The sequence below is a fragment of the Chanodichthys erythropterus genome, chromosome 18 (assembly GCF_024489055.1).
Source record: "Chanodichthys erythropterus isolate Z2021 chromosome 18, ASM2448905v1, whole genome shotgun sequence".
NCBI lineage: Eukaryota > Metazoa > Chordata > Actinopteri > Cypriniformes > Xenocyprididae > Chanodichthys > Chanodichthys erythropterus.
In genome coordinates this window covers 21973092-21997471 of record NC_090238.1, presented here as the reverse complement: position 1 = coordinate 21997471, position 24380 = coordinate 21973092, and the positions used below count along the sequence as shown (strand labels likewise).

The following is a 24380-nucleotide window of genomic DNA, read 5'->3' as shown; positions in this document are numbered from 1 at the left end:
ATACAATGAAAACTATTTTACATTACAGGGTTTTCCACAATAAATGCGAAGAAAAAGTTTGGAATTTAACATATCCTATTCATTCACAAATGAAATAATTAATTCTGTCAGGACAGATGACAAAAGAAAGAGCTTAGAACAATTTTATATTTAAATATCTGTACATTTAAAAGTAAAAAGTCACTGAGTGGCCAGTTTGAACAAATGAACAAAATAATACATTACATTGCAAAAGTGGGAGGTCTATTATTTTTTTACATTTACACTCCAATACTTAATAAAAAGATCATTTGACACACAGCATCAAGATTATTTTGTTCCACCCATTGCTATGGTTATCAGCATCAATTGGATTTAATTGCACATATAAATACATTTGTCAATCCAGAAACTATGCAATGTGTAGTTAGCAGCATAAACAAATGTGTTATATAGGCCTACAGAAAGCAAAGATCGCTGCCATATTAGCCACTGAAGCTATCGATTACAACACGAGAAACACAAAGCTGCACTTCTGCAGAAACGTCCGTTATAATAAATGAAGTTGTGTGTGTGTGTCTGTCTACGTTGTGCATCTTTTATTGGCATTGTGTCAATACTTTGTTGGTTATAATGAAAGGATTCAACATGCAGCACTCGCGCTAAGCAAAAACTCAGACTAACAAACGCATCCGATTGGCTATTGTGTTCACATGCTCAACACAAATGTCTTCAGGTATGATGGTACATTTTAAACCACTCAGTATTAATAGTGATCAAACTAATGCGTTATAGTAGTGACCTACACATTTAAAACAGTGACATAAGTTAACATTAAAATCATGCATATAGTTAAAACTCTATAAATATACTGCCATAACCAATCAGGGATTCATGATATATCAGCCACCATATCTTACTGGCCGATAAATGCTCATTTTAATGTTATCATTCTCAGTCCGAACTAGGCCGATATTTTAACACTGATAAATAATGGATTATATGATGTGCGTTGTTCTCCATGATAGTATTGAACTGCTTGAAGGAAGATACAGTTACGGTGAATCACAAATCTGTGAAATCAGAGCGTTGTTACACGAAGAGCGCATCTGCGGAGTTACACCTTTATGACTAGCACAGTCAGTTTGCTTGTGCATTCGCAGCCTTTTGTGGAATTATAAGTTGTATTTTTTTATTTTGTGTATATATCTGATTAAACTCATATAGGATGCATTTGGTTGAGTTAATGAACGCGGCAGGAAAGCGCTTCATTGTAGGCCTACCGGTGATCATCTCTTCAGCATGCGCACTCAAACAGCAATGGATAACATTAATAACTATAGCTGGGACTGTCATATATACATAACATTATAATGAGAACACAACTGTAAGAAAACGCTGTGAATTATTTTGGATTAGTTGCCGTTTTTTAGTGTGTTGTTGTGGGGAGCGTATCCAGAACACTTTGTGACTTAATTCATGTACATCTGTGCATGATTTTGTGCAGGTATAAGTTGTAATTTTTTTGTATAAATATCTACTTTATCATATATAAGTTGCATCCCGTTGAGCGAAAACCATCTAACAAAGCGCTTTGGTTTATGGGTGTTCATTCAGCTCTTCAGGTTCATGCTAAAACAGTGTTATTTGAAACAGTAATGCTAAAGATGTTTAATAAAGATGTTTATATACACTTTTTTTTTTTTCAAAAACATTACAACTTGTATTGCTCTTATTTTCATCAACAATATGGTTTGAGTAAATCATTTCCCAACAGGCTTTCATTTTATTCATCCATAGCACATGTATTGTGTTTCTTTTTATGTAGCCTAAGTAATGTTGACCAATAACTTGTTTGCATTTTTATTTAATTTTATTTATTATTATTAGTAGTAGTAGTAGTGAGGCAATATATATATTTTTTGCAACTTTACAATAAGGTCTCATTTGTTATTGTATTAACTAACGTGAATCAACTGAGCAAAACCCTTGTAAATGTGAGTTAATAATGCACTGTGAACTAACATGAACACGCATATTTTAGGTTAACAGATAAAACACTGGATCCTAAAATGTCTTGGGAAATGTTGAGATTAACCTTAGCTAAGATTAATAAAACTTCGACAGGATTTGTCCATTCATTGTTAGCTCATGTTAACTAATACTAACAATAAACTTTACTGTGAAGTGTTGACACTTTTTTTAAATAAAGAAAATTGGCCATATGAATGTACACTACCGTTCAAAGGTTTGGGGTCAGTATGATTTTTTTAATGTTTTAAAATAAGTATCTTCTGCTCACCTAGCCTGCATTTATTTGATTAAAAATACAAACAAAACAGTAATATTATGAAATATTATTCCAAATTAAAACAGCTGTTTTCTATGTCAATATACAGTAAAGTGTAATTTATTTCTGTGATCAAAGCTGAATTTTCAGCATCGTTACTCCAGTCTTCAGTGTCACATGATCCTTCAGAAATCATTCTAATATGATGATTTGCTGCTCAAGAAACATTTATGATTATTATTAATGTTGAAAACAGTTATTTACATTTTTTTATGATGCTATGATGAATAGAAAGTTCAAAAGAACAGCATTTGTCTGAAATCTAAATCTTTTGTAACATTAAACACTACCGTTCAAAAGTTTGGGGTCAGTAGGAATTTTAATTTTATTTTTGGGGGATAGAAATAAAATTAATCAATACTTTTATTCATCAAGGATGAGTTAAACTGATCAAAAGTGGCAGTAAAGACAATTATAATGTTAGAAAATATTCTATTTTAAATAAATGCTGTTCTTTTGAACTTTCTATTCATCGAAGAATTTTGAAAAAAAATTGTACACAACCGTTTTCAACATTGATAATAATAATAAATGTTTCTTGAGCATCACATCATCATATTAGATTGATTTCTGAAGGATCATGTGACATTGAAGACTGGAGTAATGATGCTGAAAATGCAGCTTTGATCACAGGAATAAATTACACTTTACTGTATACTGACAAAGAAAACAGCCGTTTTAAATTGGAATAATATTTCACAATATTACTGTTTTTGTTTGTATTTTTAATCAAATAAATGCAGACTTGGTGAGCAGAAGATACTTATTTTAAAACATTAAAAATTCTTACTGACCCCAAACTTTTGAATGGTAGTGTCAAAATAATTGTAAAAGTAAAGGAATCTTATACTGGATCAAACTAGACTGCTGTACTGTATATGTTTGATTTATGCTGAAGTGTTTGGGACACGGTCTATTGTTTTTGTAATCAGGCTCTCAAAGTATATTAGAATTTGGATTTAGATTTATCTGCCAATGTATCATTTATCACCTTTCAAATATAAAAAATTATTGGTTATCAAAATTGGCCCAAATTTTCCTGTCAGCACATGCCTAATTTGATTTCCAAAAAGAAAAACAATACCTTCTGTACATCTCTGACTTCTGACTGGGACAGAGTGTTCATTTTGAGAGCAGAGGGTCCAACCTCACTGAGAGTCTGCAAACATCAAATTAGACATAAATATGTTAATGAATATGTTAACAGCCTAGATCTCACAAGAGTCTCTGCTACATTTGCTCATTCTCTTACAGCACAACTCTCACTTACCTGGTGTAGTCCCACAGTAAGAGCAGCACAATCATCACTGATGACAGCGGGGTCTCACGGCTTATCTGAAAATAAGAAATAAAGCTTTATATACAATCACTTCAACTAAGAGTTGCAAACCTTCAGTATATATGAAATATATCAAAGGGGTAATGTACAGTTAGACAGTAATTAATGCAAATTAAACATGGACAGGATGATCAGTGTCAACCATTCACAGCTTCCGATCAATAAATATGTGCACATGAAATATTGATTTAAGATCATATACAAGATCACATAATAGATCCATTTCAAATCAATATTTCAATATTTAAAAACCCATGGTAATGTTCATGGCTTTATATATGCATTACATTATGTGTGTGTGTTCATCACAGTATGTCAGGTTGTGTGTAGCTTTACACCTGTTTTATGAGGACATCATGAGAACATGTTCTTCATGTTTGACTTGACTGAAGAATCTCAGTGTGTTGTTAGATTGACACAAGCCTGGTCTATGAGGACACTAGTTTTACCGGGACACTGATAACTAGATACATTTGGATGGCGCCCTGAGTTCAGGGTTAGGGTTAGGGTTAGGTTAGGGGTATGTATGAGAGTGATAGTGGTGAAACGAGGTGTGCTAGTTGTACAGTAAGTGATCATGACTCACTTTTCACACACACAATCATAATTCAGTGACTGATAACTGTGGCAAACAATCTGCTTCTTAGAAACACTGAAATCTGTTCTATTCTTTAAAAGGTGCTAAAGAGGATGTTTTTGTCGACTGAGAAACCAAAGACTGTTAGTGAGTTTTTGAAATGAGCGCATGCGTAAGAACAGCCCCCCTCCTTCACAGCTCATTTCGAGGGAACGCCTCCCAAAACTCCTGCACAAGTATTAGATCACGAGTGTTTACAGCCGGCATTCGCTGTGTCGTGTTCGTGGATTCATTATGTCGGACTCACCGCAGGTAACTCATAATCTGCAGCTGTTACTCCTGTCTCCTGACAAAAACATTGCATGCGGCGCCTGTGGAGTTTGGAAAGTTACTGGAGCGCGCAGCCGCGCTCGTCTCTCACAAGGAACGTTACGGCAGTGATTGACAAGCCAGAGGGCCAATCGTTTACGCGATTGGCTGATGTTTTTAAGGCCCTACCTCGTGCACAGATGATGTATATTAATATTATTACTTTCAGTGCACCTAATAAATAGTCTTTTATCAGTTAGTAAACACAGTTTCAAGTAATATTGCAAAAATGTATAAAACAAAACATCCTCTTTACCACCTTTAAGGACTAACTCAATTATTACTTTACTTTTATTTGATACCTTTATTGTTGCTGTATCTTATTCTTCTGAATCTGATTCTTCTCAGTTACCATCTGAAAATAAGAAAGAAAAGCAAATAAAAATCAAATCAAAATAAAAAAAAAACAATTATTCATTGCAGTATTACTCATTGAAAGTCAATTTCAACTGAGGGTGCTTCTTTTTACCTACTTCTAAAATGATTATATCTAATCTAACAAACACAATAATGAGTTTTCAATATTGACATTTGCTACAGTGAGCTGTGAATTATGGTTTATCAGTATCAATCCCAATCTTCCATATGGGTGCACCCCAGAGTCCCGGTAAAACGAGTGTCCTCATAGACCAGGCTTGTGTCAATCTAACAACACACAGAGATTCTTCAGTCAAGTCAAACATGAAGAACATGTTCGCATGATGTCCTCATAAAACACGTGTCCTCATAAAACAGGTGTAAAGCTACACACAACCTCACATACTGCCATGAACACGCATGTAATGTGATGCATATTAGGGCTGGGCGATATATCGCATGCTTTTGTCACGCGCATTTCGTCAGTAAAGCCGGTTCCCTGATTGCCGCTAAATCGCCATCACCTGCTTTCAAATTTAATAGACAGAGCCGTAGATCACTGACAAGCTACATAATATCGCGTTCATATCGCAGATGAATCGCCTTCGATAATGAACGCGATATTGCGTGGCTTTTCAGTGATCTACGGCTCTGTCTATTAAATGGCGCTCCATTTGAAAGCAGGTGATGGTGATTTAGCGGTAATCAGGGAACCGGCTTTACTGAAGAAATGCGCGTGACAAAAGCATGCGATATATCGTGCAGCCCTAATGCATATATAAAGCCATGTAGGGCTGCACAATATATAGTTTTGTCACTGATACCTATCTGTGGGTGTGACATTGCAGTATAAATGAAGTCAAGTAGGCTATAGGGATCATAGTTGATCTGCGATCCATACGGACTACGGCTGCACGATGTATGGTTTTAGCATTGTATCCCGATGTGTGCATCCACAAAAGTCACATCACAGGATGTGCAATGTCAAGTGTAGGGATCGTAGTTGATCCGAACGGTCCAGCTGCCCCCGGTTAAGAGCGCATGTGACTTTTACAAATGTCATTTGCTTGTGTTTTTAAGTCCTGTCAATTTAAACATCAAACGCACTATGACTGGAACTCGCGCTGTTTTCTGACAGACAGATAGCACGTGAACACAGAGTTCAGTTCTCTTTCTCTTATCTTTGAGCTTGAACAAACACTCTCAGCGAAAACAGTTGGTTCTGTGTTGTAAACAATTAAGAAAACGGATGCATATAATATTGGACCCATACATGCTTTCCTCAATGTGTGTACCTCAATACAGTTAGATTAACCTGAAAAACATAAAGCACTGCTTATTTTAATTTGTATCTTATTTTTATTGTGTTTATCTAAGCTTGTAATTCGTTTATTATTCTCTAAGCAGATGCACTACCCTACAAAATGATCCCAATCATCCTAGAATGATTTATTATTTTCAAATATTGCTATTCAATTCATCTGGTGGAATTGTTTTCATATCGCAATATATAAATTGCAGAAAAACTAAATATTGCAATGTCAGTTTTTCTGCAATATTGTGTAGCCCTATTTCCCTGAGTAACATTTAACCTTTAATAATAAAGCAAGTAAAATCATGACTGTAAATAACATATAATATACCTGACACAGGTGAAATCACTGATGAATCTTTGTGAATACTGTATGTCTTCCTCCTGAGATTGGGCTTTCTCCATCACTGTTTCACTTCAGCATGATCTGATGTGTCTTCTGTCATCTTCTGTTTTTAGTATAAACGTCAAAAGATAAATTATAGTAAACAGCAAGTTATTTTCATACTTTATTGTATGATATTTAAGAATTATGTATAATTGAGGATCAATATTCCTTCATAAATTTTCACAATTGATAAATTATAGACAATAATACTGACAGTATTTATTTGACTGAATAAGAATGACAGTTCTGATACATCTTATCATAGCCAGTAAATCTTTGTTTCTTAATGTCTTTAAATCAAGCAGAACTGTAGTAATATTTACAGTAGGCGGGTATGTGAGGATACTGTACTGGGTGAAATGCCGTCCCCTTCATAGACTGTAGTCATGACAACGCCTTATTATGATGGCTTGGCTAGGTTATTGCATGCGATCAGAAAATGATGCAGTTACAATTATAGTTTAATCGAAAACCAGCTTTAAATGACAAGCATCGCTGATTCCCTCCTGACAGTCTTTAAACACAATCACAATCTCGCTAGCGCCGTTAGCATCGCGAGCTAGCTGCTTTATAACTGTAAAACGAGCTGCAAAGAGCTTACAAAACATGAACAAACAAGCCAAACGGACCCACAAGCATTTAAAAAGCAGAACAACTTACCTTTAAAATAATAGTAGCCTCCATCAGGTGCTCAGATGTCTTCTCAGGTGCAGCTTCTATCCGGCCCAAACAGGAAATGAACGCGAAGACTCTTATTATAAACCATACTTAATATAATATACGCGGGATTAAAATAATAATAATAAATATATGTGATGTGAGCGCACGAGTTAATGTGTGGTTGTGTTTACATGAATAGCATATGCTAACGAGCTAAATAAACTGTATAAATACTGAGTAAACAGCATTCAAGTTATTTTTATACTTTATTACATGACATTTAAGGGATATTTTTAATCGAGGATCACTATTTATTCATATATTTAATTCACAAATAAAAAATTATAGGCAATAACACTTAAATAATTAGTATTTTGCATTAACTCGCTTGTTATACAGACCTATGCTGAAGCTGAATGAAGCTCCGCCCACCGGCGCCATCTTGTCTCGCTGTTGTTCATTGCGTATGCAACCAATAGGAGCTGCGGAATTAGGCTCCGCCCGTCGGCGCCATCTTGTTTTCGTGATTTCCCGCCTACCAGTACCGATCTGACCAATCACAGGCCTCAATACTTACACTTGTGTGAAAAATGCAAATTTTCGATGACGCCGGTACAGTACCAGGACCCGGCTGCAGGGGCGCACTCTCATACACAGAGGATACACAGTGTATGGTATAAAATCAGGTTTTTGTGGTATATAAGGACATGCCGCGAAAATTGGAGAGGGTGCTTCTGGGACATAGAGAAAGGCATCTACATTGCCGGAATTACAAGGACATGGCCTGTGTCCTCATAAACCCAAATGTCCCCGTAATGCCGGTGCGTATTCAGGTCAAAAGTCCTCGTAAACCACAAAAACCAACACACACACACACACACACACACACACACACACACACACACACACACACACACACACACACACACATATATATATATACACATATATATATACACATATATATATACACATATATATATACACATATATATATATACACATATATATATATATATATATATATATATATATATACACATACATACATACATACATACATAATATATATATATATTTTTTTTTTTTTTCTCCATTTATAAACAGAAAGTACAGTATACTTCTTGTATTATATTAACTTTGCATATAATTCAAAAAAAAAAATAGTTGAGCTTAACACTATTGTGGGGTTTTTCTTTTGCTATTTGAGCAAATGGGAACACAAAATATAATATAGTCTCTCATTCACCGCTATATAAGAGTTCCCAACTATGACGACTTCCACGTTGGAGAAACCCAGAAGGGTCCATTTGCTGCTTAAGAAACTACTATTATAATTATCAATGTTGAAAAAAGTTGTGCTACTTAATTTTTGTGGAAAATGCTATTTTTTCAGGATTCTTTGATGAATAGAAAGTTCAAAAGAACAGCATTTATTTGAAACAGAATCTTTTGTAACATTATAAATGTCTTTACTGTCTTTATTTTGATCAATTTAATGCATCCCTGTTGAATAAAAGTATTCATTTCTTTCAAAAAAGTTACAATCTTACTAATTCAAACATAATACGGTACTCTTTTAGGACTCAAAACATCCTGTTCACTTCACCAAGAATTTATTATTAAAAGACTTTCCTATTCAATACTGAATCTGAGCAGTGCACAAACGGGCTTATTTATGCAGAGAAAACTACAACATCAGCGGCAAGAGGCTTATATGGCCCTTCCTACTGTTAGTGAAAGTCAAACGCACACATACACAGTCACACCCAATGGCCAGCAGCCACGGGCCCGTGCAGTCCTCTGTCACTACGGATTTACAGACTTTAGGCCACAGGCTGCGTTTCAATAAGTGCGGGAGTTTTTCCACGCCCTTCAGAAAGGCAGCCATGGCCATAGGCGAGAGAGAGGGACAGAAACTGCAGGGTAGAGAATGTGAGGACAGAGAGACAGAGAGAGAGACAGCGAGTGGAGGTAAGCCAGGCTGTGTCTGTATTTTAGCCTTAGTTCTGTGTCTGTGCTCTCACCACACTCCAATGTTGATTCCCTCCTCTGGCTGCAGGTAGAAGTTGTTTGTGTGATTCAAACCCTGATCCTGTGGTCTCTTCAGATCTATAAAATACGGCACTCGCACTGAAGGAGAGAGAAACAGAGAGAAATCAGTCAATAAGAAGTAGAATCTGATGCATTTCTGAGTTAAACAGGATTTTCTATTGAAAAAAAAAAAAAAGAAAAAGTAGGTCAGGACTTGATTTTATCCATTGGGAATTGATGGGATCTTGAAAAGTCGGCATCAGATACCAGAATGGAATCGTCAGTTGAAATAAGTTTTAGAGGTGGATAAAGTGATATTTTATACATTTTGATTATGAACTATTATGAATTTAATAAAAGGTAACTAGTGTTAATTTTTATTTCATGTTGCCTTTAACATCTGACCACCGAGATTTGAACATCAATGTTCAAGAAAATTCCATATGACTCATTTTATTAATATTAATGCTTTTTAATTGTGCATTGTGTTACATAGCAGCAAATTTTGCTGATAATTTGTACACAGAAATTTTAATTTATTATTAATTTATCCAATAGACATCAGTACATGTAGATTATCCAAACGTAATGCACACATACCGCTTAACAGTTTGGGGTTAGTTCGATTTTTTTTTTTTTAAATGTAATGCTCATATTCAGCAAGGATACATTAAATTTATCAAAAGTGACATTAAATACATTTTTAATGTAACAAAAGATTTCATATAAATGCTGTTTTTTTATCTATTTCTCAAAGAATCCTGGTATCTACAAAAAAAGCAACAAAACTGATTTCAACATTGAAAATTATAAGATAGAAGCATATTAGCATGATTTCTGGAGTAATGACGCTGAAAATTAGAAAAATAAAATAAATAATAAAATGGGAAAATTCTAATAATATTTCACAATATTACTGTTTTACTGTATATTTGATCAAATAAAATCAGCTTTGGTGAGCATAAGAGACTTCCAAAATCTTCGATCATCAGTGTTGTACTTACAGGAGTCTTAAAGGTACAGAAGCAAAGAAAAGATGACTCTACTGTAATTACAAATTTTATTTTCCATACAAAAAATGTGTCACTCTGTACACGCAAAAAGTGTAAAGCTGTTCTGTATAGTTTCAGTAAACTAAAGAGATTTAAGATGGCTGAGTTTTCATTTTATACACTCTTCAATAAGGATAAATTTTGATGAAATAATAAATTATTGAACATTTGCAAATGAAGTAATCATGCTAGTAAATAATTTCATTCAAAGGTTTTTGAAATTCTGCAAGTCTGGTCTGGAAATCAGTCACGTGAATATAATGACTGTCTTTGCAGAAAGAAACTATGAATAACATTAAGTTTGCTTTTTAAGAACTGAAAGTGTGCCACAAGCTTTCTCAGGAGACTGATGACTAGACTAAGTTCACCGACCTTACAGACTTCTCTCTGAGTTAAGCAGAAACTTGAATGCTAACAGTCTGACTTTTACACAGATTCTCTCCATTATTAGCTCGGACTACAAACAGAAGCAGAACATAGTGTGGAAACACATCAGCTGACAGAAGCAGTGTGACACTGCTGACAATGCTAATGCTAACATCAGCCCAAAACACCACAGAACATGACTAATAAAAGAGAAATTAAACTATGACGTGACAACATATGAATAATCTGATAAGATCGAGAGACGTGTGTGAGAGGCTGTTGAAGTGAAACAGGATCTCCGAGGCAAACAGAGTGGGCATTTAACTGGATTGATGGATGAATGACGGCTTTGTTTGGTCGTTACAACAAAAGGCTGACTATAAACCCAAACTGCTACTGTATATGCAACTTTAATGTTTGAAATGTCTTGTTAATGTCATGATGTCCAGCAGAGTCTGTTCTGTAATGGATACTACTTTAATATACCAAAAGACATTATGTTGCAAAACATGTGCTGAGGCTTTAGTAAATAAGAGGACAAAGTGGAGATTGTGGATCAGCGATTATGCATTACTGAACACTACCATTCAAAAGTTTTTGATGTCAGTAGGATTTTTGAAGCAAATTAATCATTTTATTCAGCATTATATTGATTAAAAAGTGACAGTAAAAACTTTTACATTGTTACAAAAGATTTCTATTTCAAATAAATATTCCATTGACTCTTTCCTCCCCAGCGTTTTTTTTTTTTTTTAAAGTTGCCAGCCACCACCAGCATTTTTGATCATTTTTGATAAAAACAAAAGCTTTATGCATTATTTTTTATCAACACTTTACTATGGGTTTATTTAAAAAAGCAACATTTTGAACTAAAATCTGAGAAAATTGCATTTTTGTCAAGGTCTACAACATGTGCATGATTCTATTGCTTGTTCCTGCTTCTTCTTCACCTGTGTTTTGATCCTGAGATTCTGTACTCTTTCAGAGATGCATAATAGCACCCCTACCGTATACTGTAACATTAAAAACATGTACTGCCAGAAAATTTTGTGAATAGTGGGGAGGCGATGCATCATGAATGCGAATGCAAAATTCCATCAAAGGCAGGGAAATAGTTAAAAAATTATTTATCACGGTTTCCACAACATATGAAAGTCAGCAAAAGATCAAAATTAACACTATTTACTTTGTTAGCACACATTACTTGCCTTGGGGTGAATGGAAGTTAATCGACAGAAAAAAAAAGTTATTTCGAAACTCTGAAACAGGCAAAATATTAGATTTTATGAAGATGCACTATGCCGTTTTTATTTGATGACTTTAAGTGTGCATGACTGAATGTGTCTTAAGGGTTGGTCTGAGCATGCTGAATACTTCACAGGGGAAAATGCAGCATAACAATCTCCTTGGATACTACAATTCCCTTGAGGTGAAATGCCCTAAGACTGTCCTTGCAGCAGCAGATAATAATGCAAACTGACCCATCATATTACTGAATTAAATTTAAACATCATCAGAAACTGATGCAACAACCAAAAAAATGACAGCTTACATGGCAGTTTTGCTTGAATAACAAAATGCAAATGCAAAATGACTGATCTAAACACAAAGGGTTAAAGAGGTTGGTTTAAAAAGACACTCACTGAAAAAAACAAAAAATGTTTTACATATGATATGCTATGGGTCCATCACCTCACCCGTATTGTAATTTTTGTGGGCCTGGATGCCTGTACACTTTGATACGTATGCTTTGGGACTGTCCAGATGTGCAAATATTGTGGGATATGGTGCTTGACATTTTGTACATGGCTACTAGGATTCGTTTATATTCATTTTGAGAATTGTAAACTGATGAAGTGAGAAGGTACGAACATCTTGGCTAACTGCCATGACTGCTGCAAAGAAGATACTAGTTCGTTGGAAACCTCCTCATGATCTTTCTACTAATCATTGGCTACATTTTTTATTGGAGACACTATATTTCTGTATGCAAAAGATTGGCTTAAAAACTTGCAAAACTTAAATACTCACAAGAATTAGTTTACAAAGACTGACCAAAACACTTGCTTAAGATAAAAGAATGTTTAAAAAAAAAAAAAAAGCCAAAGCCAAATGTGGCAAATAGTGGCCTTCATATACAGTATAGTTTGGCCAAGTTAAAAAGATTGGTCAAAAATACTCACCAAAGTTTAAAAATACTAATTTTGCTTGTATTGATGGACAGAGTTTTACAATAACAGGAATGGCGATGTAGATCCCCAGCACCCATATCAGTATCCTCCTCAGCCTCCACATCAGACCACCCCTGCAGACCGAGAGAGAAGTGATTACATAAAACGATAATTTACATAAAAAGTGATTTCTTTAACATGCATAAATATAAGCCTTAATGTACCGAATAATAATAAAAAAAAAAGGATTGCAAAATTAAATTGTACCACACACCAAGTTCTATTTTGTCCAATTCAACAAGACCTGCAATGATTGTTAAAGAACAACATTCCCTCAAATTTGATTGGCTGAAACACTTCAAGCTAGTTAAAGAATATATCATGGAAATATTAAAGAATGCTTTTGTAATATACATCACATGGAAGGTTTACCATGTGTAAGTACAAGATGTGAACAAAAATGTTGGTTTGGCAATGAAGAGTTAATAGTCCTCATAACGTGGCCTGTCCTCTCACAATTTCCCTCACACTCAGAGGTCAAACAGTGTGCATCTTTGCGGCCAGCGGTGACCTCTAAATTGTGCCGGGGAGTATAAAGTGTCATGATTAAAATTAGAGAGAAAGCAGGAGATCACTTAGAGGAAAAAACTCACCCTGTCTGACTTACTGCCCTGAGCTCTACTGTAAGGTCTGTGTGGCTATGCGTTTGTGGCTGATACACAAATTGAATTGTGACTTTACAATGCTAAAGGGTTTGTGATGAAAAGCTGCTGTATTGAACTTGTTTCATTTCCTCCTTTGCATCAAACTGTGAATGGAATTTTCCTTCCTAACTCATGACCAGTGGATTACTTAAACAATCAAATACTAACACACACACACACACACACACACACACACACACATTATATACGTAAAATTGTATCACAAATTCCACAAAAATATTAAAGGGATAGTTCACCCAAAAATGAAAATTCTGTCATCATTTGCTCTCCCTCAAGCAGTTCCAAACCTGTTTGAATTTCTTTGTTCTGCTGAACACAAAGGAAGATATTGGAAGAGAGTCAGTAACCAAGCAGATCTCACCACCATTTACTACCATAGTAGGAAAAATAAATACTATGGTAGTCAATGGGGGGCGAGATCTGTTTGTTTACTGACATTCTTCCAATATCTTCCTTTGTGTTCATACAGGTTTGGAACTACTCAATGGCGAGTAAATGATGACAGAATTTTCATTTTTAGGTGAACTATCCCTTTAATATTTTTGTGGAATTTGTGATACAATTTTACATATATAATATGTGTGTGTGTGTGTGTGTGTGTGTCATATCAGGACACAAATTTTTATAATGACATGGGTATGACATAGTTATTACAAGGAGAGGGTGACTTATGAGGACATTACCCCATGTCCCCATTTTTCAAAAGCCTTGTAAGTAAAATAAGAAAGTAAAAATGTGCACAGTTTTCTGTGATGGGTAGGTTTAGAGGTAGGGGTAGTGTAGGGGGATAGAAAATATGGTTTGTACAGTATAAAAACCATTTGGAACTACTCAAGGGTGAGTAAATGATGAAATTGAACTATCCCTTTAAACAGCACAACTGTTTGTAACATTGATAATAATGAATGTGTCTTGAGCTCCAAAGCGTATTAGAATGATTTCTGAAGAATCATGTGAGATTAGGGTAATAGCTGTTAAAAATGAGCTTCGCCATCACAGGAAAAAAAATTACATTTCAACATTAAACTGTAATAATACAGTATTTTACAATATTATGGTTTTAACTGTATGTTTAATTAAAGGTGCCATCGAACATTTTTTTTTACAAGATGTAATATAAGTCTAAGGTGTCCCCTGAATGTGTCTGTGAAGTTGCAGCTCAAAATACCCCATAGATTTTTTTTTATTCATTTTTTTAACTGCCTATTTTGAGGCATAATTAGAAATGCGCCAATTCATGCTGCAGGCCCTTTAAATTGCTTGCGCTCTCCGCCCCCTCCCGAGCTCTCGACTCTATCATTGCATAAACAAAGTTCACACAGCTAATATAACCCTCAAAATGGATCTTTACAAAGTGTTCATCATGCAGCATGTCTAATTGCGTAAGTATAGTATTTATTTGGATGTTTACATTTGATTCTGAATGAGTTTGATAGTGCTCCGTGGCTAAAGCTAACATTACACACTGTTGGAGAGATTTATAAAGAATGAAGTTGTGTTTATGCATTGTACAGACTGCAAGTGTTTAATAATGAAAATAGCGACGGCTCTTGTCTCCATGAACACAGGAAGAAACGATGGTAACTTTAACCACATTTAACAGTACATTAGCAACATGCTAACAAAACATTTAGAAAGACAATTTACAAATATCACTAAAAATATCATGGATCATGTCAGTTATCATCGCTCCATCTGCCATTTTCATTGTTGTTCTTGCTTGCTTACCTAGTCTGTTGATTCAGCTCTGCAGATCCAGATGTTAATACTGGCTGCCCTTGTGTAATGCCTCGATCATGGGCTGGCATATGCAAATATTGGGGGCGTACATATTAATAATCCCGACTGTTACGTAACAGTCAGTGTTATGTTGAGATTCGCCTGTTCTTCAGAGGTCTTTTAAACAAATGAGATTTATATAAGAAGGAGGAAACAATGGAGTTTGAGACTCACTGTATGTCATTTCCATGTACTGAACTCTTGTTATTTAACTATGTCGAGGTAAATTCAAATTTCAATTCGATGGCACCTTTAAATAAATTCAGCCTTAATAGGCATAATAGATTTCTTTCAAAACAATAACAAATCATACTAACACCAAAATTTTGAACATTCGTGTACATGTACACTTTAGTTTCATTGCAGTAAATGGCACCCTTAAAAGGTGCAGTCATATGAAATCTAATGACAAGACAAAGATGAGCGAGAGAGAGAGCATCCCAGACAGGGTGAAAGAAGAGTAAAGGAAATAATTCAGGAAGCAAGCAAGAGCTGAGCATCCGGTTTGATCCGGCTGATCCTGGATCAGTTCCACCACAAAATTTAAGCATTCCAACGACCTTTCCTCAGCCTCCTTCAGAACACACCTTTGATCAAATAGTATTGTAATTGACTACTATGACGAACTAAAGGTTCAAAGTAAATAAATGGGAACAAACTGAATAATAGAATCAATTACTTGTTTCCTCCCACATTTATGGAAAAGGGTAGTAGAGCAAAGGCAGGAAATGATGTGGCTTTGAGTTCTCTACCCTCGTCTCCCATCTCAATGTGTCAGCATGCCAATAACCAATAAGCCACAGCACTGACTGCATTATATACTTGTGTACTTATTCCAGGTGATTAATGCAGCGGGCAGCTGATCTCAAGTTCCCTGCAGAGATAAGACTTTTGGTCACCTGGAAGTGAGTCACACAAAGTCTGATCTGAGTGTGTGTGTTCGTGTCCATGTGGTTGGTTTGAGAGTTTTTGCCAGTGTGTGAGAGTGCAATGTGATTGTGATAAAGAGAGAGAGCAAGACTATTGCCTAACAGCACATACAGGCTGCACTGAGACTCATTACTACGCAGTACTTGCATAAACACTGCCACTGAGCTGTTTATGTGTGTGTATAACCTTTCAGGATGTTATTGATTATATACACATTAGTATCTAGTAGAACTAGCCATTTATTTGTCTTTGTGGCTTAACTAGATTACAGTGTATTTACTGGTTAGATTAGAAGATAAGACAAGATGTGCAATTCAGGGTTTTTACACGCTGTTTTTGCAGGTACATGTCCACACAGAGCATCCTAACCAGAGCTTTAAACCTTCAGGGTAGCACTAATATGTTAAGCCATGCTGATCCAATGCCATATGGGCATTATTACGGCTGTCTGGGCATCAGGAGTCCAGACTGCACTGGGACAAAGAGTTTATGACTAGTGCACTGAGCAAAAAATATGGGAAGGAATGAGAGATGCACCAAAACTGCTGAGATCTTGGCAAAAAAATATGCCAAAACAAAACGCCGGATCGGTATTGGTGTAGAACCTGGAAGCGCTGCACTGTGTCTACAACGAAAACAGTATAGGAGAATAACAGGGAAGAACTAACCCTTTAAATTTTTCAAAAGTGATGGTAAAGACGTTCATGACTGTTCTTTTGAACTTAATATTCATAAAAGTATACGAATATTAAGTTCAAAATATAAGAGACTTCTTCCAAAAACAATAAAAAAAAATCTTTGCGACCCCAAACTTTTGAGCAGTAATGTACTTGGAGAGGTAGGAAGGTCTACTCAGTTTACCATGACACCTTACAGCATCACACAATGATTCATTTTTCAGTGCTGATTGCTGTTTAACTGTAATTTGACAGTTCTGGTCCTGCTTTAGAGCACCATCTTGGTAATTTAGCTCTATTTGTGTGTATGCGTGTGTGTGTGTCAGTCTCTGCATTTGACAGGATGCAAGCCTCTAAAAATGATCACCTCCAACATGCTACACCCACACACCCAAACACTCATACTGAGTTCATACTCTGTAATCACCAAGTCAATTGTATACATCTTAAAATAGAAATTAATTTTAAAACTAAAACCACTAATGAGTTTATACAAACGTCTGCAGAGTGGCAACAGTCAGCCGTCTTCATACCATATGTATGAGGACATCAATCTCTGAAAAGAATATCATATCAATATTCATTCAATAACCCATTAATAATCATTGTCTTTTAATTGTAAAAAGAGAATACCTCCACATTTCATTGATCAGTCTAAACATAAGCAATGTTCAAATGATAAAACTATGCAGTTGTTTGCCATTTTTGTGTAATTATATATACCTGGCATTAACCATGCAGGAAAAGTGAAACCCTAAATGCACATCTGATTCTACATGAATAAATGATTGGGTCATTTTCAGGTCAATGTTTTTGGCAGAGACCAGATGCATGATTCTGTGTATTACCAGAGCAGACAGGCAATAAGATCCTGCTGTACTGAACGATAAGCCTACTTTAGGATTAACTTTAGAACTGAATTACACAAGAACACTGAAGTATGCAAGAAACAAACTGAGCAACATTTCATACTACAATACAACAATACAACACCATAAGAGAAGCACACAAAAGATGATATTTTTTTGAAGAATGCTACCGTCCAAACACTGGACCGTGTGAAAAAAAAGTCAGGCTAAGCTCTGCAGATTTGACTTGTTCTTAACAGATATCATAGGTTTTAGATTCAAAGGCATCTTCTGAATCCAAACAAAACCAGTGTATCCCCTCTGCCAACCTCACACTGTGAGCCTTTACTTCTTGAAAGCCACGGTTAGATCACTTCCACTCAATTCTAAGAAGCCAGATTCAAAACGTCTCAGGAAAACTTTTTTGTCTCTTCCTTCTCTTTCTGTCGGACGCCAAAGGCTTGTCTCGTGTCTGCGGGTACCAGACAACAGCCCCTAAGTGGCAGACGTTGGCATAGGATATGCTTTTAGAGCTCTCAGCTACAGCTACCCAAATCAATGTCCTAAATATCTTGGTCTGAATGTAGACCACCAAATGCCAAATACTAGCTCTATCAGTGACAATGATTAATGGTCCTGACTGACAAACAATATCTAGAGTGACTTAAGAACACATATACATTTTACATTATACTGCATAATGCTAAGAGATCAGTAGTTAAAATACTAACAAATAACTTGAAAAGTTATTTTCACATCTGAATGTACCTGAACTATGGATCTGCTGTGTTTCATATAATGATTGGTAGTAAAAGTTATTATACATTTACATGAACGTTTACAAGTTTAGGGTCGGCACACTCTTAAAAACAAAGGTTCCAAATAGAAGTTTTTAAGAGTGAAGATGTTTTTGATCTGTTCTGCTTTTATACTGGCACAAAAAAGAAAAAGTTTTATTCATGTCTGACATAGATTGCATGTTGTTGCAAACCTGATTTATTTTATACATCGGTTCTGAGATTTCCAAATGTGGTTTTATAGTAAATCATATCCCAAAAATGTTTTTTTTTTTTTTTTTAAATCAGACTTGATTTCAAAAGACTCAGATTTTACAGAACATCAATCTAAAAAAAAAAAAAAAATAGACATGAGACAAAGACAGACATGCAATTGAAGGTTAAACTGTAAAAAATGAAGATGGACGGAAGAAGCAGCAGTAGAAATAGAGAAAAGTGGAGCCCTTTCACAAACCTGCAGCTACATGTAATAGATTATGACAGGTCTGAGGGACTGGACTCTCAGAGCACTATAAGGTGACACTGAGACAACACAGTTTGTGGTAGGAAGAGACTAATGCCTTCCTGCTTTTAACAGCAAAAAACGGCATCTTCTGGTAACACTATACAGGAAGTGAACTGTTAGCTACTCCCATCAGACAAAATGGTATTAATAAAGCATTTAACTTCTGTAATATGATGTACTTAGGTGGAAACTAGCTTTGGTGGTAATTCCCTTCTTATTCAACACTTTGTTTCTTGGAATAAATTAATCATGACTGACTGTGTATAGAGCATTTCTTGTTCACTCACAAACAAGACAAATGACATTTCTGGAGGAAGTAAAACAGGTCTGTTTTGATTTCCTTTTGTTTTTAAAAAACAGATGATGGAATTACATGGCACACATTCTGCCCTGGCATTGAACTATATGACAATAATGCAAATGGCCTGAGATCAGCCAGGACGGGCATGTGAAGGTTATGTGAAACTGTAGACACTGCACTCCTGAGGATGAGGGGGGGAAAAGACACGTGATTACAGGCTCTCTACTTCCTCCCTCTCTCCTTTCTTCCTCCCTTTCACTCAGCCTAATGAGTGTCTCTAACTACTCAGCGGAGGATGGAAGAGCGGTTTTGACAGAGATGCCAGAGTTAGTTACCGCTCTGTTTAACCCAAGATTAGTCTGCTTCAAAAGACTTCACGAAGAACTACTACCGCTATTTTACCAAACCAGTTTGGGCAGGCGCAAAACAACATATATGCAGTCTCAACAAATCGTTGGGTTGCCTGAATGACTAGTGAACCTTAAAGAAGCCTGTAAAGGCTGGTTTCGAGTCACTTGAAGTTTTTGTGCTAGACAAAGTGAATGGAACAGAATAGAGGTATCTTAAACTTTTTGACGGGCAAAAAAAGTGTTCAAATGCCTAAAACATCCAACTAAATGTGGATGGCTGGAGAAGTAAAGATGAATCTTCTTTGAGAGGGTGCAAATGGTGTAACATCACACTGTTATCATGCTAACTAAAGGAAAAACTGAATGAACAAGTGGCTATTGATGATTAGTTGTTGACCATCATAACCCAAATTTCATTCACAGCAACTTCTCCTACACTTCACTACATTAACTCTTTCCCTGCCATTGACGAAGTTTTCCATCATTCATGACACAACGCTTCCCCACTAATAACGGAATTTTCCAGCAATTCATGTTTTCAGTTATCTGGTAGTGGCCTATTACACATCTCTGAAATAGTACAGGATCTCCGGATCAAAACACAGGTGAAAATGAAGCAGAAACAAGCGATAGAAGCACTGCTTCTGCACATGTTGTAGTCTTTGACAAAAGGCGATTTTCTTGATTTTTTGTTCAAAATGTTGCTTTTTTATTAAACTTACCCACATTTAAGTGTTGATAAAGAATACATGTAGCTAGAATAAAAGTTTTAGAAATAACACCTTTTTTTGGTTTGTTTGTTTAAAAGCAGAGCCTCTGTTCTTTCTTTTCATATATTGCATGCTCAGATATTCATACAACAATATAATCTGGGCGCCATGAAAGTTTTGTGAAATGCTAAAAAAAAAAAAAATCAAATGGTGGCTGGCAGTTTTCTTAAAAAAAGCCTGACGGGGAAAGAGTTAACATATTCTTGGTATGTTTATCAGATGAGTCATTGTCAAACTCTGATGTTAGTCTTCCTGAAATCTAAAAAAAGATTTCAGAAGATGCCTTGTCAAGACTTATTTTTCCAATCAAACCTGACATACTTTCACAAGAAGACCTAAAATAAGATACCAAATTGTCACAATTAGGACGTCTCTTGGGTCTACTTTTGATCTAGAGCTCCTGATCCCAGGATGCAAGATAAGACCAGACTTTCAGGTTGAAATGTGCAGGACGAATAACTGACATGGTTTTGAGGCATTATTTAGCCTGAAGGCTAGTCCTCCCCTCCTTGAAATGGATGTCTTTCAGAATAAGGGAATGCAACCAAAAAACCTATTTAAATGAAGATTTTTCTATGCCTTTTAGCTTTAGTCATGTTGTAAACAGAAGTAGCAACAGATCTTTTCTTCCATATTGTGATGTACATCCAAATGAAATGGTTTTATGCAGCCGTTGTTGATAGGATAGAGGCAGATCTGAATCCGAGCAGTCGACTATAAGAAAGGGGAAGCGGACAAAATGATTAAAGTCTGGCATGCATCACAGAGAAAAGTCTGTCATTCGATAGATTTATGATATTTTTATTAAAAATTGAAAAGAAAATTGGAGAAATTAAACATATATATGGATGAACAGTTGGCAATAAGATCAATAACATGCATTTAGAAAATAGATAATCTAAATGCTAGTAAATAATTACAGATAAATGTATTTAAATGTACAATTTTCTCTACCATGAAAAAAAAAGATCAAAATATTACCAACCATCCTCTTTCAATAAAAAATGTCAACACCGTAACCTCAAGCAATATAATGGGGTCTTTAACTTCAATGTCTGAAATTTTACATGTGACTTCAGCTAATTTAATTTCAGGTCCTGTGAATTAAAGCTGAACTGACCCTGTTAACCTTGAACCGGCCAGCCACACAAAGGTCACTGCAACCAGACTAACCAGTGGCAGCTCCTGTGTCGGACACATGACCGGCTCCAGCACCCAATACCCCAGACCCATACAGCACCGGAGGAGAGTCCGATTACTGCGGCATCGGATACAGTGCAATAGTAGAGTAGCATTTCAGCTCAAATGAGATGTGATGGTAGACCTTTACCATACTGTTTCCTGCTAGAGTTTCCTAATATGATGAACAACGTCTTTTATAACAGGACATTTTACAGGTTTGTTACAATCTTTCAATGGAATCTTTCATGACGGCTGAGTTGAAACTAACTGCAATATTTTGTAACATTGTAGTTGAGAGCTGTAAGTGTTTCCTCAAAGTAAATCCCACTATAAATCTGATAAATCAGAACATATAAAAGCGCTAGCATATTTTTAATAGCCACTATCCATATAAATTAGCGTTTAAAAGTTTGTGGTCGGTAAGATTTTTTAAATGTTTTGAAAGAAGTCTCTTATGCTCACCAAAGCTGCATTTATTTGAACAAAAATAAAGTAAAAACAGTAATACTTAACAACTAAAAAAAACTATTTTTTTCTAAACATATTTTAAAATGTAATTTATTTCTGTGATGACTGAATTTTCAGCATCATTACTCCAGTCTTCAGTCTCATGATCCCTCAGAAATCCCTCAAGAAACATTTCTTAATATTTTCAATGTTGAAAAGTTGTTGTTGAAATATTTGTGTGAAAACTGTGATACATTTTGATATAAGAATAAAATTTTTTTATCTGAAATAGAAATGTTTTGTAACATTATAAATGTTTTTACTGCCACTTTTGATCAATTTACTGCATCATTAAAAAAAAATAAAAAATCTTACTGACCCCAAACATATCAATGGTAGTGCAACATTAAGCAAACATGAGGCATAGGTCTCTAGCTGACCAATTCACTCAAAACCAGTTTGTATTTCCATGTGATATGGCAACCATGAAACCTAATACAATCCTCTTATCTTAAAAGCATTTTGGAGTTGCGAGCCACCAGCAGAGAAGTAGTGATCTGTGGGAACTCCTCCAGGTTCCCAATCGGCAATATGTCCTGGCAGTACTCATTGTTTCTTTGCTGGATGTATGATGTTTTAACACCATACCGCACCTTCCTCTCACTTTGATCTGCAGAGCAAGTCCTGGCTGAGAAGAATGACATCACTACACACACCTTCACTTTTTTCTTACTGCTTAAACTCTTTCTAATCAACCCAGCCATGACATGGTCATGACTGTTTTTATGGCAAACAATCAGTATAGAAATTTCTAGAACCTTCGCATTTAAGGCCTAATATTGTATAATCAGAGCAGAGATATGCCTGGACAACAGCAGAACACGACTTTTCCCACCATGCATCCTCCTACAGTGATGCAATCTTATATTATTTTAAATTTAGCAGTAAAAACATGAACTGTATGACTCAGCTCTGCTTTAAGAAAGTCCACAGATGATATAACCTTGCTGCCACTGAAGCATTTAACCATGCATTAGAAAATAACTCTCTTTTGTATGTAGGGGATCTCCAATGAACTCCAAATCTGGCTTTAAGAATTTCCACTCGACTCAAACAGAAATGCTCCAGCTACTATGTACAAGGTCAGTGCAATTAAAACATGGTAAAGATTGTAATGTGACACAAAACGGAAATGACTTCCCAAAAAGCACAATACTTTGAACAATTGTCTCCAATTTCTAAACAATGGAAGTGTAAAACAACATGTTAGGGTTTATGGAGTCTGAACTGGAATTTGAGTTACAGTGAACAATAATAAAATGCAACATGATTCTTGAGGTGTTTGTGCACTTCCTGCAAACAGATCAGACATCATGAAACTTTGCATTCTTGTGGTGACATTTCCTACTGAGACAGGATGTTTAGATGAAGTATTGATGGTCTTATATCTTATTAAATAAATAAATAACCCAATTTGATTGGCCAAAAATCTGTGAAGTGCAGGATGAATCATACATTTTTTTTGGATTTCCTATGAATTTTAAATGTGTATATCGTGTAACAAGTGTATTTTGTCAACATTCACGGTTACACTAACATGTAGCGGGCCTTAAAGCTAAAATATGTAGACTAAAAGCAGCATTGGCTTCACAAGCTTTGCACAAATTTCCCAAACTCACAATCACTTCACACTCCACCCAGAAGTTGCTGATCTAGTTTTGCAACGGGACAGCCTAAATAGTCTCAAGAGAGTCACATGGAACTGTGATTCAATCATAGAGAATAATCCATGTGGCTTCATGCCTCAAAAGAGATTAAAACCACTAGGATCTCAAAGGAATGATAGTAACGCATGCAATATCACATTAACAAGCATCAAATGGGACTCTATGCTGAAAATACATAAGATAATGCCCAAAAACATAACATAAAAACAACTTGGAGTCAGATTTTCCATCATATTGGGTAATTTGTATATAAAACAGTTTCATGCCATTTTTTATTTATTAACTGATTTCTAGCTAAATACATAATTGTTAATGTTCTTGATTAAAAGTTATTATAAATCAACATTTGTAAACCCTAGGGTTCCCTGGGTCTGACTCTTTAAGTAAA

General features: G+C 35.5%; 1 protein-coding gene across 2 annotated transcripts in view; it reads right to left on the bottom strand.

The window, feature by feature from the left end:
* abhd12 (abhydrolase domain containing 12, lysophospholipase) overlaps window positions 1-24380 on the bottom strand; it is a 43102-nt gene that overhangs the window by 17305 nt on the left and 1417 nt on the right. The window contains exons 1-5 of one of the 2 annotated variants that reach the window (XM_067367213.1): window positions 7332-9345; window positions 6615-6732; window positions 4917-4969; window positions 3600-3664; window positions 3414-3488 (exon numbers count right to left, since the gene is read on the bottom strand). Coding sequence is in view for 1 of the 2 variants with exons in the window: in XM_067367212.1 (XP_067223313.1) it covers window positions 9359-9464; window positions 12967-13088 (228 nt within the window). In the remaining variant the exon portion in view is untranslated. The other variant, XM_067367212.1, reaches the window with a different exon arrangement.